The following is a 17,961-nucleotide window of genomic DNA, read 5'->3' as shown; positions in this document are numbered from 1 at the left end:
CTTGACTTAAAGCGAAGGAAGGGTGATCTACAAATTAATGAGGTCATTAATCTCACTGAACAGCCTAAAGAGTTGGCTGGAGGTTCTTTATTTCACATCAGCTGGAAGCACTAAATTGGCTTCGCAAAAGCTGGCATAAATCCAGAAATGTGATACTAGCTGACGAAATGGGGCTTGGGAAGACTGTGTCAGCCTGTGCTTTCCTATCATCATTGTATTTTGAGTTTAACGCTACACTTCCTTGTTTGGTCTTGGTTCCTTTGTCTACAATGCCCAATTGGATGTCAGAATTTGCTCTCTGGGCGCCTGAGCTCAATGTTGTGGAATATCATGGTAACACAAAGGCAAGAGCCATTATACGCCAATATGAATGCCATGCTCGTAATCCTGCTGGATCAAATGAGAAGTCTTCTGCATTCAAATTCAATGTTCTTTTGACTACTTATGAAATGGTTCTATGTGATTCCTCTTATCTACGTGGAGTTCCTTGGGAAGTTCTTGTGGTTGATGAGGGTCACCGGCTGAAAAATTCTAGCAGTAAGTTGTTTGGCTTGCTGAATATGTTTTCCTTCCAGCATCGAGTATTGTTGACTGGTACTCCGCTTCAGAACAACATTGGAGAGATGTACAATCTGCTAAACTTTTTGCAGCAAGATGCATTTCCTTCGCTTGCTTTATTTGAGGAGAATTCAATGATCTAACAACTGCAGAAAAAGTGGAGGAATTGAAGAAACTTGTTGCTCCTCATATGCTGCGGAGACTGAAAAAGGATGCTATGCAGAATATTCCCCCCAAGATAGAACGAGTGGTTCCTGTTGAGTTGTCATCTATTCAGGCAGAATATTATCGCGCTATGCTTACAAAGAACTACCAGATATTACGTAACATAGGAAAAGGCGCTCCTCAGCAATCAATGCTGAATATTGTAATGCAGTTAAGGAAGGTATGCAATCATCCTTATCTCATGCCAGGCACTGAGCCTGAATCCGGATCAGTGGAATTTCTTCATGAGATGAGAATAAAAGCATCTGCTAAGCTGACTCTGCTGCATTCTATGCTTAAACTATTGCACAAAGAAGGCCACCGAGTTCTTATCTTTTCACAGATGACTAAATTACTTGATATCCTTGAAGACTATTTGTCTATCGAATTTGGGCCTAGGACATATGAGAGGGTAGATGGCTCTGTTTCTGTGACTGAACGACAAGCTGCAATTGCACGTTTTAACCAAGACAACAATCGATTCGTGTTCTTGTTATCAACACGATCTTGTGGCCTTGGCATCAACTTGGCAACTGCTGATACTGTTATTATATATGATTCGGATTTCAATCCACATGCAGATATCCAGGCTATGAATCGAGCACATAGAATAGGACAGTCGAAAAGACTTCTTGTTTACAGGCTTGTTGTGCGTGCAAGTGTTGAAGAGCGTATCTTGCAGCTTGCAAAGAAAAAGCTGATGCTTGACCAACTCTTCGTCAACAAATCTGGATCGCAGAAGGAGGTGGAAGACATCCTAAAGTGGGGTACAGAAGAACTTTTTGGTGATTCACCTTCCATGGCTGGAAAAGATGGTGAAAACAACAGCGATAAAGATGAAGCACATGCAGAGATAGAACCAAGTAGTAAGAGGAGAACTGGTGGCCTCGGGGATGTATACAAAGACAAATGCGCTGATGGAGGTACCAAGATTGTGTGGGATGAAAATTCCATTCTGAAACTGCTGGACCGCTCAAACCTTCAGTCTGGTTCACCAGAAAATGCCGAAGCAGGATTAGAGAATGACATGCTTGGTTCAGTTAAGGTGTTAACCAGCAACCTATTTCACAGAGCTCCTCCCTTTGTCACTTCTATCTGCACTAACAGTCTTTTCCCTTACACTTTCTATTTCTTTTATTCAGTCACTAGAATGGAATGACGAGCCTATAGAAGAACAAGCTGGAACGGAAGCAGTTCCTTTGGAAATCAATGACGCAAGTGAACAGAGTTTTGAAAAGAAAGTTAATAGTTTGGTCGTCGTTAATGAAGAAAACGAATGGGACAAGCTTCTGCGAGTTAGGTGAGGAACTTTATCTTGTAGTATGTTTTCATTATTTAGTCATGTATGGTATCCATGCCTGCTACTTCTCTGTGTCTCATACTTTTTTAATCTCTTCATCTACGAGAAAGGTTTGTGAGGGAAGGAGCATAAAAGGTATTCAAAAAGTCAGTGGAGCCTTATTTATGTAAATTTCATGATATAGTATCATCAAATACATTTAAACTTGTTATAGAATTAACAGGAAGAAGGTATGCAGCCATGACAAATAACAAAATAGAAATGCTTTCGTCAAGTCGTCAAAAGGATAAAGCATTCACTAATCCTGCTAATTAAACACTCATTAATTTCTTAATACCTAAGCACTGCAGATACCCTCTAACCCCCCTCCACCCCAAACTATAAGCTTAATTAGTTTCTCTGCAGGGTTAAATCTTTTGGCCTGTTGTAGATAATTGCTTTCCAATTTTGTAGATGGGAGAAATATCAGAATGAGGAGGAAGCAGCTCTAGGTCGTGGGAAACGCCAAAGAAAGGCTATTTCTTACAGGGAGGCATATGTAGCTCATACCACTGTAGCACCAAATGAAGTATTACCTCTCTCTCTCTCTCTCTCTCTCTCTCTCTTGCTGGTAGTTGAACTTATGAATGGGCATGTCTACTTTCTTTATGCTAAAGCTCAGTAGCTTAAGATATACTTCCTCCGCTCAGTAGCTTAAGATATACTTCCTCCGTCTCTTAAAATAGACCACATTTGCCATTTTGGGATGTCCCTTAAAAATAGACTAATTCTATTTAATGAAATTTTTTTCTCTATTGAGGTGGGTCCCTCTCCACTGACAATATTCCAATCACTTTTCTTTCTATCTCTCTCTTACTTTACCAATTGTGCGTTAAACTCGTGCCGTTTCAAATGTTGTCTATTTTTCAGGATGGAGGAGTAGTATTTTTTGCTAGTTATGAATAGTGAGTGTTGAATCTGATAAATTTAGAATAGTCTCACTAGTAATTGTTATTCTGTGGTATGATAGAACGGAGCTGATGAGGAACCAGAGCATGAACCCGAGCCTGAGCGTGAGTACACACCGGCAGGACGGGCTCTAAAAGAAAAATTGTGAGTTTTCATAGTTGAAAAGCATTCATTTGTTTCTTTCCAATGTTTATCCTATTGATTGTGTTTGATGCTTTTATCACGTTTAGCTAGTTCGGCTTCTTAGTTAATGCAAATAAGTTGTCTTTGTCTTTATTTCTGATGTAAATTTATTTCTGACAATGTAACAGACTGCTGTGCTTGTTTGGCTACACATAGAGTGCACAGGATTTGCACAAGTTTGAATCTTGCTATTTGTAGGATTAAATGACTTCTGTAAATTCAAATACAAAATTATTTTCTTTTTTCTGAAATGTCTTCATTAAAATTGTGTCCTTATTTTGCTCGAGGTCAGTGAAAAATTGTATAAATCTGAATACGTTCATTTTTCAACAGCACCAAACTCCGTCTGAGGCAAAAGGAAAGATTATCCAGAAGGGATGTGACAGAATCTTCAACTCCAGTTCAGAGACCAGATGGTGTCTTAATACCTAATGTCCATGAAGACAGTCAAACGGCTACTCAATCTCGGTGTGCTGAAGAAAAACCTACAATGGTTGATGTGGACAACAACAATCACAGTCAGCCAGTAGGACGCAACAGCATGACTGACTCAGCCTTGAAGTTGGGAAGGATGTCAAAGCAGAAAACTAATTTTCCTCTGGAATTTTCTCGGAATTATGATCAGATGCAGGGCACTAGCTCAATAGATGCTATGCGCAACAACTTGCTGCCAGTTATAGGATTATGTGCACCTAATGCTCCAAACAACATGGAGATGCTGCACCGTAAAGCCCCTAGACCTTACCGGCAATTCAAGCAAGGTATTGGGCTAGATTTTCCCCTACCCGCTTCCTGTTCTGCCTCTGGCCCGTCCAATGAGATCAGCGGCAAAGGTAGTGAGATGGCTCCGTATATGTTACCCGATCGTTTACCTGGAACTTCTCAGGCGCTGAGCAAGAGTGATGCCCCTAGATATCCACCCTTTACTCCAGTAAGTAAATATCTATACATCTGTCATGTTTAGATTTATTTATTCAAATGTAATTCGAGTTGCGTCTTTTCTGCAGCATTCTTTGAATATCCTTAAAGGTAAAGGGACTATGATGGAGAACTCGAGGAATGCAGGCAGTATGTTTTCTGATTTTCAAGAAAAGATGCTACTGCCCAAACTGCCTTTTGATGAGAAGTTGCTGCCTAGATATCCATTTCCGGGTGCAAACATGCTGAGTGCAGCTCCTGATATGTTTCCAAGCTTATCATTGGGATCGAGAGTTGCAGAGCCATCTGAAGCTGCCCATAACAATCTTCCCATGCTGCCATTGTTTCCCAATCTCAAATTCCCACCAGATCCATCAAAATATAATCAACAAGAACATGAGATGCCTCCGGCATTTGGCACAAGTCAGATGACACCTCCATTCTCGTCTTTCCTGAAAACCACAGGAAGGTTCTAGAAAACATCATTCTGAGAACTGGAGCTGGATCAAACAGCATGCTGAAAAAGAAATCTAAGTTAGATATCTGGTCCGAGGATGAGCTTGATTCTCTTTGGATAGGCGTACGTAGGCATGGAAGGGGCAATTGGGAGGCTATGATACAGGATCCGAGGTTGAGGTTTTCAAAGTATAAAACAGCTGAGGATTTGGCAGCAAGGTGGGAAGAAGAACAACTGAAGGTCCTAGATGTGCCATGGCTTCCTACACTGAAGCCTCCTGTACCTCCCAAGTTTTCTAATCCTCTGTTTTCTGGAATATCTGATGTGATGATGGCACGGGCACCGCACGGAGCTTCCTCAGATGGAATGATGGCACAGGCATTGCACGGTACAAAGTTCAATGGGCCAATGAAGTTCCATCCACACGTAACAGACATGAGATTGGGCCTTGCTGGTCCATCCGCTGCACCGTATTTAGAACCATCTGATGCACCTCCTGTGAATTGGCCATTTCCCCGCGATTTTTTTGCTGGAAACATTGAGAGACCATTCGGTTCTTCTGGTGCACCTATGGATTCACCATTTCTGCTGAACTCACTAGGCACTAGTTGTTTGGATCCTCTTGCAATGCTGCAAAGAGTGAAGCAAAGGGATGCAGCAGCTGGTTTGGGGATAATGCCTGGCCTTACGGGAAGCACTGACCTCGCACGTTCTATTCCAGTTCTTGATGACAACATTCAAAAACCTTTCCAAGTCTAAAGGAAAGGAAGAGGCTGCTGGATTTACATCACCGAAAGGGAAACTGCCTCATTGGCTTCGAGAAGCAGTGAATGCTCCTGGTAAATCACCAGAGCCTGAGTTGCCTCCTACTTTATCCGCGATAGCACAATCTGTCCGTGTGTTATATGGTGAAGGCTCATCTCAAATTCCTCCGTTTCTCGTCCCCGGACCACCTCCACCTAAACCCATGGATCCTTTGCATGGATTAAAAAAGAATAAGAAGAAGAAAAAGAAAAGGAAGTCACACGGCCCTAGAGAAGACGTTGCCTCGATCTCTACAGCTCAAGTGCCTGTGCAGGCAATATCAGAGACTTCAGGTTCGGGGTTCCCCACGATTAAGGTTGATCCGAGCGTGCCAGGTCTCAACTTGGAAACAAGTCAGCCATCATTATCTGCACCAATTCCTCCCAAGATTTGTTTTGCAGGACTGTCACCTTCTCCTGAAGTTCTTGAATTGGTAACTACCTGTCCGGCCCCTGGCCCGCCTCCCAGAACACACACCGACAGCATGGAACCCAAGGCAGATGCTTTTGTTAGTGAACAAGTAGAAGAAGAGGAATCCGATACCCCAGTCGCAGATGTGGAAGAGAAAGCACCTGGCTTGGAAGAAGAGGCTGCAGGAACTGGAGATTTGTTGCAATCGCAACTGGAGCCCGACAAGGGGAAGGAGGATGTATCTTCAGAAGGGACAATATCAGATCATCCTGATAGCTACGATGAAGCATAGATGATGGCCCCTTATCTAGATACTAATCATTTTTGCAGTGGAGTTTCTGATTTTACTGTATTTATAGAGGAGGTATTTTGATGTACAGTTTTATTGTAAGATAGAAAAAAAATGTAGATTGGTGGCGTTATAGTATTTTATACCAAAATTGAGATTGCTTAGATTGTGTTCATTAATCTAGCTGGTAGGTGCACCTCATTGCTGATTCAAAATGTCAAATTGCTCTTATTTCATCTGAGTTAAGTCCCTTTTGTTTGTGTTTTTGCTACACACTTTTATTTTTCCAACTGCCTCTTGCATGTTTTGTGAAAACAAAAGTTATATACATTATTGTCTCTAATGTGTCATTTGTTGCTTGTCCTGTTCTTACAAGGAGGTGAGTCTACAGCCAAAATAGGTGTTGTTAATTTCAATCTACCTAATACTACTTCCACAAAACAAGCTACTCATCAAGATGACTGACAAGATGAGCCAATGTGACACCAAGAGGGCCAGAATAGACCGGAAAATGAAGCAGCATCAGGCGTGGACACTCTGGGACGACCTCGACTCTACACTGGGTGTAGCTTGACCAATGAGTCAGCACACAAGTAATATCGGAATCATCTCGTTCGGGGGTCGGGGCAGCATCCAAGTTGTTCATCCGCGTCTCTCGTTCCTAAAGATAACCCTCGGATTTGCCCGATGCCAAAAAATGGATTCTTCTTTTTTTGTTTTCTAGATTTCTGTTTTTTTTTCCTTCTCTAGATTTCTATTTTTTTGGGTTTGGGATGAAAGTTGATCATCTTGTTTGTATTGATATAAGTCTAAACATTGTTGGAACCTAAGCTCGGTTAACGCAATTTGACTTGGTCGTACGAATGACAAAAGATTTAATTTCATAGAATCCATCTATGTTTCGAGTGGATGATCATGGGATGTTCATATTTTCAAAACCAATTTCCGGTAGAGTGAGAAATAATGAATATTTGACACTATGATATAGAGTTGTGAGATTGATTAATATGTGTGAGTTAATCCCACATTAGAATCAATAAAGACTAAATTTTTAGTTGTAATGAATTAAGTGTGCTCCCACCTCGAGGCCAGGGTCGTGGACCTTGGGTGTTCTTTGGGCATGGGCTTTATCCAAGCTCATCTTAATCATATTAAGGGGTGTTCGGTTGACAAAATAAAATCTCATGATTAAATATGTATCATGTTTGATTCATAAGATTGAACTCTTCAACTTAATCCTAGATAGATAGTCTCATGATAATTAGTCATAGCCTTCATCTCCAACTAAAATAATCCCACAACTTAATTCTAGATGGATAGTCATTTGAAATGGTGATACCACTGACAGGTGTAGAGTAATACTATAAACGTTGTATTTTTGTCTACTGTTGAAATTATTAAGTCATCTTTCTCTAATTTCATTATTTAGTCATCTCATCTTTACATTTGCTTATCTATTTTTTTAACATTTATTCTTGGGTGAAATACATAACTTAGGTGGATGTGCTTTTCCCCAGCAAAAATGCTTCTAGGTTTAAAAGTTACGTATAGGTAGGATCATTCATCAATAGTATATATGCATTATTGCTGAATAAATAGTTGGAAGAATTACAAAAATATCTCTCCTTTCAACAAGTGGAAACCAAGTCATATTTCCAATGAAAAAAAATAGTTTTCTCCATTTAATTATTTTGAGTTGATATAATATGTTTCTTCCGCTATTTTCGTGGACTAAGGAGTGATAAAACTATAATGGTTAGGTACTCAACAACTTTCAAAACCAATAAATTAGTAGCTAAGAAGTCAAAGGTTATTTTTCTATATATACTCAAATTTTCTATACATGTTTTCCCAATTTTATTAATCTAAATACATGAATTTTGAATTTCTGTTTTTTCTCCTCAAATTATTTTTATTCTATCTATTATGTCATCAAATTAGGATATTATACATTTAACTTCGAATAGATACGTTTTCTCAAACAATTTTCGTAATATATTAGTATAAACATTGCATATTGACAATAAATATTTAGTTTATATATTTATAAACACTGGTATTGTTCTTTGAAATTTAGGGACTATACTCTCAACCCTAATCATAATCACACAAGTTTCCCCATCAGATTAATCGAGCTCCGATTATAATTCAATCTCAGATACATTCTTCCATTAAAACGATGCCGTTTTAGTGACTGGTCTAAATTGCCATATTTTCGACGAACACATACAACTTTAATTTGAACAATATAATTTTAGAGAAAAACTTAAATTTCATATATAGATTATAAAAAAACAAAAACGCATAAAAGTTCGTACATTTATATGGTAATTTTCATCTTCTATACTCCCTCCGTCCGCGAATAGGAATCCCATTTTTTTATTTTAGTGCGTCCGTGAATAGGAGTCCCGATTCACTTTTACCATTTATCCTAACCTCCACTAACTCATTTCACTCACATTTTATTTAAAATTAATATATATAAGTGAGACTCATATTCCACTAACTTTTTTCCATCCACTTTTCTTAACATTTCTTAAAATCCATGCCGCCATGAAATGAGATTCCTAATGGCGGACGGATGGAGTATTTAATAAACAATGACGTTCCAATGAATGGTCAAATTTGTCATGTTTTTGAAGAAAAAGTGATTTCAGTGGAAAATCTATAATAACCCAAAATTCATATATTCACATTAAAAAATAGAAAAGATTAAGAATTCATGAATAAATACAAAATTACAAATAACCTAATTTAAATTCATACATGATTTTATATGAATAATCCTATTAGCGTTTGGTTTGCAAGATTATACCTAAGGATTAAATATATAAGATGCTTGTTTCATGATATTAAATCACACAACTCAATCCTAAATGGATAATCATGAGATAATTAGTCCTAACTAAACCCCCAACTAAAATAATCTCACAACTCAATCCTCCTATATTATATCTTGATACTATTTTATCTAAAAAATCGAAGACCAAATTCACCATCTATCACCTATTATGTCGCGAGTTTAGGATATGATCAATCTCTCTTACCTATTATTTCACGTGATTAGGATATACCACACACTCATACTCATATCTAGCTTCAAACAAGTAGGATTAGGAATACCAATTTTCGTAAAATATTACAAAGATTGCATATTGACAATACGGGGAAACATATATTTTACAACTTACACGCAACAAACCACGACAAAGACTACAGAGACAAATATAGTGACATTTGATATAAATATTTAAAGTTGGCATGGTAATATTGTTTGCAAGAAAGCACCAATAATCTCTCGTTGGAAAACAAAAAAACTGAAAAAGATTATGACTTGGTAAACTGAATCTAAAATCCCATTCTAAAATGAAAAGGGTTTTAGATAACGATCGAAATCTTCAATCTTTATAAATGGAAAATGGATTTTAAGTGCAGGACTTTGAAAATTCGGGATAGGGAACGTAAAGATTGGATCTTTAATTCAATGTGTATGAAATTATGAATATTGGATTTACCTATTTAGATAGTCTTCTTAACCTTTGATGAATAGTATGCCAAATAATTAACTGTGTAGTTATTTTCGAAGAGCTTACCAAATCAATACAGTAGTCTTCGTTAATTTCAGTTTCCTCCACCTTTCTCATGCTTTCTTTAATAAATTGGGAAGTAAATCGACATCTGAAGCTGCTACTCTTTCTCGAACGGCGCCAGGGACGATGGACCTTCAGCTGACCAACGTCGCCGGCGAGGAGGATAGGTTGTTGGGCGACTCCGACGATGGGGATTCTGACAACTTGCGCAGGATTCAGGTGGGCGTGAGTGGGATGACCTGTGCAGCCTGCTCGAATTCTGTGGAATCGGCGCTGAGGAGCCTCGACGGCGTCGTCACGGCCTCCGTCGCCTTGCTGCAGAACAAGGCTGACATTTCATTCAATTCGTCCCTGCTCCAGGTCTCTTTGACTCTTTCAACTTTGCTTGAATTGTGTTAATCCTTTGTATGTGGTTGTCTCTGCAATCAGTTTTGAACTCAAGTTTGTATATTGGATAGCAATTGGGCTTCCTCAGATATAGTTGTTCTGGATCATGGGTTTTGCTTAATTATTGCTGTGAATTAGTTGAATTGTGGTTGTTTTCTTGGAAGGTGTATTTAATGAGTGGCTTACTACAGTTGAGAGTGGTGTGCCATAATTAGTCACAACTTACAACACACTAGCTATCAAAACATAAGCTGTTTGAACTCTAATTGGCTGATTCAAACTGATCTTTTTCAAGATTGTGGTTATCTCTTCTTGACTCCATGTTACTCGTCTGAAATGCTGAATGAATCAATGAGTGATAATTACTTGTAATGCTTCAGATAGTACATTCTTGTTCAAGTGCTTTTCCAGTATTCAGTAATGTTTTTGCGTTCAGTTCTTATTATGAGGTTCCACTGCAATTCTTTGCGGTTTATTGTGATCCTCTTTCCATTTTAGCACTTGTTATGTTGGCCTTCCAGTTGCAAGCATCTTTACAGCTCTGTTGGGCCCTTTCTATCCTGTTTCTTGTCTCAGGATGAAGACATTATAAATGCAATTGAAGATGCTGGTTTTGAGGCTGAAATTCTACCAGATCAAATTGCTATGAAATCGAATCCACGACGGACCTTAATAGGTCAGTTTACTATAGGAGGAATGACATGTGCAGCTTGCGTAAACTCTGTGGAAGGGATTCTAAGGAATCTACCAGGTGTTAAAAAGGCGGTAGTTGCCTTGGCTACTTCTCTAGGTGAGGTTGAATACGACCCAAGTTTTATTAGCAAAGAAGATATAGTCACTGCAATAGAAGATGCTGGTTTTGAAGCTTCATTTGTACAGAGTAATGAGCAGGACAAACTTTTGCTTGGGATTTCTGGAATTGCAAGTGAAACTGATGTACAGTTGTTAAATGATATACTTTGCAACTTAAAGGGTGTGAGGCAATTTTCTATTGACCAAACAACACAAGATTTGGAGATTCATTTTAATCCAGAGCTTCTTGGTGCCAGAATATTAGTTGATGCGATTGAAAGTGACAGCTCTGGAAAATTTAAATTGTTTGTCAAGAACCCTTATGCTAGAATGTCTTCTAAGGATCTAGAGGAGTCTGCAAACGTGTTTCGCCTATTTACTGTTAGCTTTATTCTCAGCGTGAGTATTCTATAGAACTTCTGTTATGCCTGAGCCTCAGTGTACAGTATTACTGCTTATGTTTTTGTTTTATCTGTCTGAGATCTTAATCCAAGAATTACTTGGATGAAAATTATCTACTATTACTTATGCGCTGGCTCACTAATTAGAGGGTGTTTAGCTGAGCTTATAAACTTCTTAAAATAGCTTATAACCTGTTTAGCAGCTTATATTTATAAAGTCCAAGCAAAATATGTTCCTTGACCCATCTTATTGCTTAATGGTCTTATGAACAAGCCTACTATGTTTGTTATTTCCAGCATATACCTTCCTTTGCATTTCTTTTGAATCTTCTCTCTCTAGCTTATAAGCTCAGTTATCCAAGCACTTTGAAAACTCTGAGCTCTTAACACATTACTTCTTATAAGCTCTTTAAATATCTTATAGGCTGTCCAAGATAAGCTTAGCCAAACACCCTCTTAATGTAAGCTTGCTGTATTACATTGTTACTCGGAACTTAAATAGTGGTTATAAAAATTAATTTATTGTTTAATTGAAACTAGTTTCTTGGTTACAGTCCTAACCACTTAATGACCTTCAGTATCTGCACATTTTTTACTTAAAAGTTTTTCTTTTAACTCCTATTCAACCTGCTTCAGGTTCCCCTTCTTTTCATGAGAATTGTCTGTCCGCGCATACCTTTATTGTATTCTTTACTACTTTGGCGTTTTGGTCCGTTCCAATTGGGTGATTGGCTGAAGTTGGTTTTGGTATCTGTTGTTCAATTTATTATTGGCAAGCGCTTCTATGTTGCAGCTGGCAGAGCGCTTAGAAATGGTTCAACAAACATGGATGTCCTGATTGCATTGGGAACTTTTGCTTCATACTTCTATTCCATATATGCATTGCTCTATGGTGCAATAACTGGGTTCTGGTCTCCAAGGTACTTTGAAACAAGTGCTATGCTGATAACTTTTGTACTTCTTGGAAAGTACTTAGAAAGTCTGGCCAAGGGTAAAACATCAGATGCTATTAGGAAGCTTGTGGAGCTCACTCCTGCAACTGCTACATTGCTTATCAAAGACACAGGTAGGTGTTTGTTGTTGTATGCAATGTTTCTATTGAATTATACTTGTTTTTTATTCACTAAAAGAATTGGGCAGCATATATGATATTTCTGATATTGGAATGCATCTTCATATATCTGATTGGGCTAAACGGGACTTGTAACATTGCAGGTGGAAAAGTTGTAGGAGAAAGGGAAATTGATGCTTTATTGATTGAGCCTGGGGACCTATTGAAGGTGCTTCCAGGGACAAAGGTACCCGCTGATGGTTCTGTAGTATGGGGTTCAAGTTATGTGAATGAGAGTATGGTCACTGGTGAATCTGCTCCGGTTCTGAAAGAGATCAATTCGCCAGTTATCGGGGGTACTATCAATTTGCATGGTTCACTTCACATAGAGGCCAACAAAGTGGGATCTAATACAGTTTTAAGCCAAATTATATCCTTGGTTGAGGCAGCACAGATGTCTAAAGCTCCCATTCAAAAGTTCGCTGATTTTGTAAGTTATCTTTGTTGATTTATCATATTAATTTATATAAGCACTTTTCAGTTTGTCTGGTTCTGGACAGACAAAAGAGTCTCCTATAATTTATATGTAAGGGCCGGATATGAAAGCAGTAAAGATAACTTGTAGTTGGATTATCACATTGAGAGTCAAACCTAAACTATAGTAGCAGCTTCTTTTATCGATATATGATCCCTCCAAAGGAGGTGCCATGTTTAACTCCTGTGCTTGTTACAAATTTAACTGATAATTTTTACCACTTGTCCTGACTTATAAATCATTTTCCTCACATTGGGCATTGGTGACTGATACAGATTGCGAGTATCTTTGTGCCGTCAGTAATAACTTTGGCACTATTGACATTACTAGGATGGTAAGCTTAATATGGGCAAACTTGTTCTCTCATATAGTTGGCAATTAGTAATGTTGAAGTAAATTTTTTTTGACATCCATGTGCAGGTATGTTGCTGGGGTTCTTGGAGCCTACCCTAAGGAGTGGCTGCCGGAGAATGGCAATTATTTTGTATTTTCCCTTATGTTTGCAATATCAGTTGTTGTGATTGCTTGCCCATGTGCACTTGGGTTGGCTACCCCAACTGCAATCATGGTAGCAACGGGAGTAGGAGCTAAAAATGGTGTGCTGATTAAAGGAGGAGACGCACTGGAGAGGGCGCAAAAGATCAAGTATGTCGTATTTGATAAGACGGGAACATTAACCCAAGGGAAAGCCACAGCGACAACTGCAAAAGTTTTTTCAGGAATGGATCGTGGTGATTTCCTCACTTTAGTAGCATCAGCTGAGGTAAAAAAAACCCCAAACTTTACATTAGAGAATTTGAGCTGCGCACAGACAACTTGAGTTAAATAAATGTCCCTAATTTTCTTTTATTTGGTACAGTCTAGCAGCGAACACCCATTGGGGAAGGCTATACTTGATTATGCACGCCATTTCCATTTCTTCGATGACCTTTCTGATACAAAGAATGGTCACAGCAACAACAAGTCCTTTGATTGGCTTCTTGAAGTAACTGATTTCTCTGCTTTGCCCGGACATGGTGTGCAATGCTTTATTGATGGAAAAAAGATTTTGGTGAGTTTCTTTATTCAGACTCTGCACATCTTAGAAGAAATTCGTCTGAGGGTTGAATATATTCGTTTAAAAGGTTGGCAACCGGAAGCTGATGGCTGAAAATGGCATCACTGTCGAGGAGCACGTAGAGAAGTTTGTGGTGGACTTGGAAGAAAGTGCCGAGACGGGGATACTTGTCGCGTATGATGATGATCTAATTGGTGTTATGGGGATAGCAGATCCATTGAAGAGGGAAGCTGCTGTCGTGATAGAGGGCCTCAAGAAAATGGGCGTCGTTCCTGTCATGGTCACCGGTGATAACTGGAGAACTGCTCAAGCTGTCGCGAAAGAGGTTTGTTATCTTCGTTCGTTGCATTTTTTCTCTACAGAAAAAACTGATTGACACGGTTTGGGTTTTAGGTGGGGATTACAGACGTGAAGGCAGAGGTGATGCCGGCTGGAAAGGCTGATACTGTGCGGTCACTTCAAAAGGGGGGGAGTTTGGTAGCGATGGTGGGTGATGGGATCAACGACTCTCCTGCTCTGGCAGCAGCAGATGTAGGCATGGCGATAGGAACAGGGACGGATATTGCAATAGAGGCAGCGGATTACGTGCTGATGAGAAGCAGCTTGGAAGACGTGATCACGGCTATAGATCTGTCGAGGAAGACGCTGCAACGGATTCGTGTGAATTACGTGTTTGCAATGGCGTACAACGTAGTTGCGATCCCAGTAGCAGCCGGGCTTCTGTTTCCCTCTCTGAAAATCAGGCTGCCGCCGTGGGTCGCCGGCGCTTGCATGGCACTGTCATCTGTGAGTGTTGTGTGTTCATCTCTGCTGCTCAGGAGATATAGAAAACCAAGGCTTACAACTTTACTGGAGATCACTGTAGAGGACTAATAATAGTCAAGTAGTGAGAGAAGCAGAGTTGCCAGTTTTATTGGGATGTATTTTTGTCTTGTAGAATATAAATGAGATGTATTCATCCGAAAATTATAAAATTTTCTGATGTCATTATATGTGTACATATCAACACTTTTATAGAGGTTAAGACTTAAGAGTATTTACACCTAAAATTAGCACAATACAAATATTTAATTTTGATTCATTTATGATAAACATAATTAAGGTATAGATGATATAAGATTAGACCTATAATTATAGTAGTAATAAAATCAAGATAAACATAAGATTAAGATAAAAAAAAATAGTGTTTTAGAATCTTTCTCCCGTCTCCACCGCATTGGCATGAATTCCATATCAAGCGTCACATTACGGCGGAACGAAGGGGGAGGAGGTTGAGTCGGGTGACATTCTGCCACGCGCTCACTCCCGGCCAATTGGATCGCAATGTGAAGCACACTTGTTGGTATGCGAGTGAGCTTTGTTTTTTCTAAAATTTAATTAATTACTTTTCAAATCGAGAAAAATATTTTAAATTCAAAATAATATCAATTACTCAACGGATTTCTATCCATTTATTTTCTTATTTTTCATTATTTTCTCTCTAAATTTTTTCACTATCTTCATCGGTTGCGGCGATCAAATCAATTGGTGTATGCCAACATGTCGGGTGTCACCCCTAGATCTACGACGCCCCACCTAGCGGCACCCACCCCAAATAGTAATTGGATGAAATCCAATTCACCGAAGACTGATTTTCTGCTCTGGAGGAAACTAGCAAGATCCTCAAAGTGTACGTTCATATTTCAGATGATCCGATTGTCGAAAACAACCAGAAGGCGAAACCCTCATCAACCAATCTCGATCAAATGGGTCTGCCACATGGACTTACAACACTATGCTTTTGGTTATTTCAAACAAGTGAGCCTTGAAATTTAAAATTTCTTCATATTTTCAATATTAATATAGGCAGTATGTCGCATTAAAATCAGTATTATCGATGTGTGGGCTCTAGGGGCATGAAATAGATAATGGGCTTTGTATTTGGATTTGTCACCCAACTTAATTGGTCACACTTTTTCGGATAGTCTTTTTACTTGGGAAGTCCGAAATGAAAAGCATAATCTGCTCACTGCAATTCCCTCGATTTCTTGGTTAGTTTCGAAATCAATTTTAAACAAAATTTGATTATTCGATTTGGATCAAGCTGCGCAAGTTAAATCGTCACGGAACTACCTTGTGCTGTGTTCCGTTGAGGTTGAGAAACTGCTTGAAATGGCCAACACCGTTTCTTTTCTTGCTTCTTCTTCTTCTTTCACCAATAAATCCCCAAACTCGAGGATTTATTGTCAGAATTACCCTCTCGCCAGCAAAATTATCGTCAAAAGTAAGTTCATTTCAGTTCCCTCGCCGTTTGATTTCATCATTTTCAACTTATTTTATCTCAATTCTTATCTTCTCTTGCTCATAACATCTCTAAGGACTCAATTTCGATTCTGTTCTACACTAATTTTGTTCAGCTTCTATGTTTTAATTATGTTGTACTATACTATTTTTATTTGTATATTTTGTCTTTCAGAGGAAGCATTTTAAAAGGATGTTTCCTCGTAAACACAGAATTTGAAGCTCACGTCTTTCTTCCATTTATTGTTATATGCATTATTATTATTATAAATTCTCATTCATTTCCAACAGATATGAAATGTTGTATGTATCAAACTGTAAGCTCTGTGCTTGAGTTCAATTAGACTTATAGGGAGACAATGGCAACTTCGGTAACTTGGCATGCTCCCACGGCTGTCTTGTAAAATAAGCCACATTTGAATGAAATTCAGGAGGTCTAATACAACAATTCTATTAATCTAGCTTCTATATCTTGGCTAGCTGGCTGCAAGCAGTAGAATGAGTTCATTTGGAGATTGTCTTACAAAATGTAGACACTACTTTCTCAATGATCTAATAGATGATGCTTTGAATAATTTCTTTTCGACACAAACTCTGTTACAGCTTAGAAGTGCAAAAGTTTTGAATACATAATTAAGATCTTTGGGATTATGATGTTAGAGGTGTAGAAATTCCTTATCATGTTGGAGAGCTTTCTCTTTATATAGCTTTTGTAAGGAAATGGTGGTGTTCAATTTGAGGCTTATTTTCAACTAGTTGGCATTTTACCAAAATGTCATTAGTGTATACAAGTACTTGCATACCTGAGGGGGTGACTGTGGTGCCCTTATATCCTTTGAATTTCATTAATAGTGGACAGAACAAGCAACAAATACCTGCAATTTCTGGCTTTTTTCCATCTAGTTAAGACTCGGTGCTCCTTTTTTCTTATTTTATCCCTTCCCAGTGGTATTCATTACTTTCTTTTTTGCTCAAGCAAAGTAAACTATTTCATGTATTTCAAAAGAACTAGCTTTTGGCCTTCATTCTTGTTACTAATTTACTAAAACTATTTTGGTTATTAATTGTACTTGAATGCAGATCTACCCTTTTCGGCAAGTGAAAGTCGCCTTCTGAAGGAATTTTCAAAGTATGGACAGATAGCCGAAGGTAGATTTGGTGGGATTTGTTCTTCTACTAAGTTTTAGTAATTAGTTTATGATGATTTATCTATGTCACTGGCAGTAAGACTTGTCAAGGACGAAGTTAGACAGAAGTCAAAAGGATTTGCATTCATCCAATACACCTCACAAGAAGCAGCATTACTCGCTCTAGAAAGCATGGATTATCAGGTTCCATACCATACAATTGATTTAGCTCAATGACAAAAATGACATATGAAGAGTCTCTTTGTTTATTCTTTCTATTGTTTCAGTTGTTTGACGAGAGACAAGTGTTCGTTGAACTTGCAAAACCTCGTAAAAGTGATTTCGGTGGATACCCAAGAACCTCAGGCCCCCTCAAGAACAAAGCTTGGCAATTCTAGATGATGTTGAGTAGTGACATAGGTTGCTGTTTAACTAAATTACACACTGATTCGGCCTCATTCATTCTGCTTCAGAAATACTATATGAACTGTTTGTGTTAGTATAGGACTGGAAATATATTTGCTTGGTTGTTAAAAATCTCTGAATACTGGTCATTAATCAATACTTATTTGGCCTCTTAGTGCAAAAGATGTTTAAAAGCTTCATGATTATGGGATATAATAAAAATTGGTGTAGGTTCCAAAATATTATACATGTTGTTTGGCTTTG

General features: G+C 38.4%; 2 protein-coding genes and 1 pseudogene across 2 annotated transcripts; all 3 read left to right on the top strand.

The window, feature by feature from the left end:
- Positions 1–6: 6 nt before the first annotated feature.
- Positions 7–6,343, top strand: LOC121788356 (annotated as a pseudogene).
- A 3,084-nt stretch (positions 6,344–9,427) lies between these two features.
- Positions 9,428–14,960, top strand: LOC121788357 (copper-transporting ATPase RAN1-like). Its single transcript, XM_042187058.1, has 9 exons — positions 9,428–10,022; positions 10,626–11,240; positions 11,879–12,308; positions 12,458–12,783; positions 13,104–13,162; positions 13,249–13,591; positions 13,688–13,879; positions 13,953–14,210; positions 14,279–14,960. Exons 1-9 carry the CDS (start codon positions 9,789–9,791, stop codon positions 14,756–14,758), a joined length of 2,937 nt encoding a protein of 978 aa, XP_042042992.1. The 5' UTR covers positions 9,428–9,788; the 3' UTR covers positions 14,759–14,960.
- An 855-nt stretch (positions 14,961–15,815) lies between these two features.
- Positions 15,816–17,757, top strand: LOC121788355 (small RNA-binding protein 11, chloroplastic-like). Its single transcript, XM_042187056.1, has 4 exons — positions 15,816–16,148; positions 17,246–17,314; positions 17,390–17,496; positions 17,580–17,757. Exons 1-4 carry the CDS (start codon positions 16,037–16,039, stop codon positions 17,688–17,690), a joined length of 399 nt encoding a protein of 132 aa, XP_042042990.1. The 5' UTR covers positions 15,816–16,036; the 3' UTR covers positions 17,691–17,757.
- Positions 17,758–17,961: the final 204 nt, after the last annotated feature.

This window comes from Salvia splendens, unplaced genomic scaffold (assembly GCF_004379255.2).
Source record: "Salvia splendens isolate huo1 unplaced genomic scaffold, SspV2 ctg102, whole genome shotgun sequence".
In the NCBI taxonomy this organism is placed as follows: domain Eukaryota; kingdom Viridiplantae; phylum Streptophyta; class Magnoliopsida; order Lamiales; family Lamiaceae; genus Salvia; species Salvia splendens.
This window is presented reverse-complemented; position numbering and strand designations above follow the sequence as displayed.

Coding starts and splice junctions, on each gene's coding strand:
- LOC121788355 (XM_042187056.1), top strand. CDS start 16,037: ATGGCCAACACCGTTTCTTTTCTTGCTTCTTCTTCTTCTTTCACCAAT. Junction 16,149..17,245: donor CAGCAAAATTATCGTCAAAA/GTAAGTTCATTT, acceptor ACTTGAATGCAG/ATCTACCCTTTTCGGCAAGT. Junction 17,315..17,389: donor GTATGGACAGATAGCCGAAG/GTAGATTTGGTG, acceptor TGTCACTGGCAG/TAAGACTTGTCAAGGACGAA.
- LOC121788357 (XM_042187058.1), top strand. CDS start 9,789: ATGGACCTTCAGCTGACCAACGTCGCCGGCGAGGAGGATAGGTTGTTG. Junction 12,309..12,457: donor ATTGCTTATCAAAGACACAG/GTAGGTGTTTGT, acceptor GTAACATTGCAG/GTGGAAAAGTTGTAGGAGAA. Junction 13,163..13,248: donor CTATTGACATTACTAGGATG/GTAAGCTTAATA, acceptor ATCCATGTGCAG/GTATGTTGCTGGGGTTCTTG.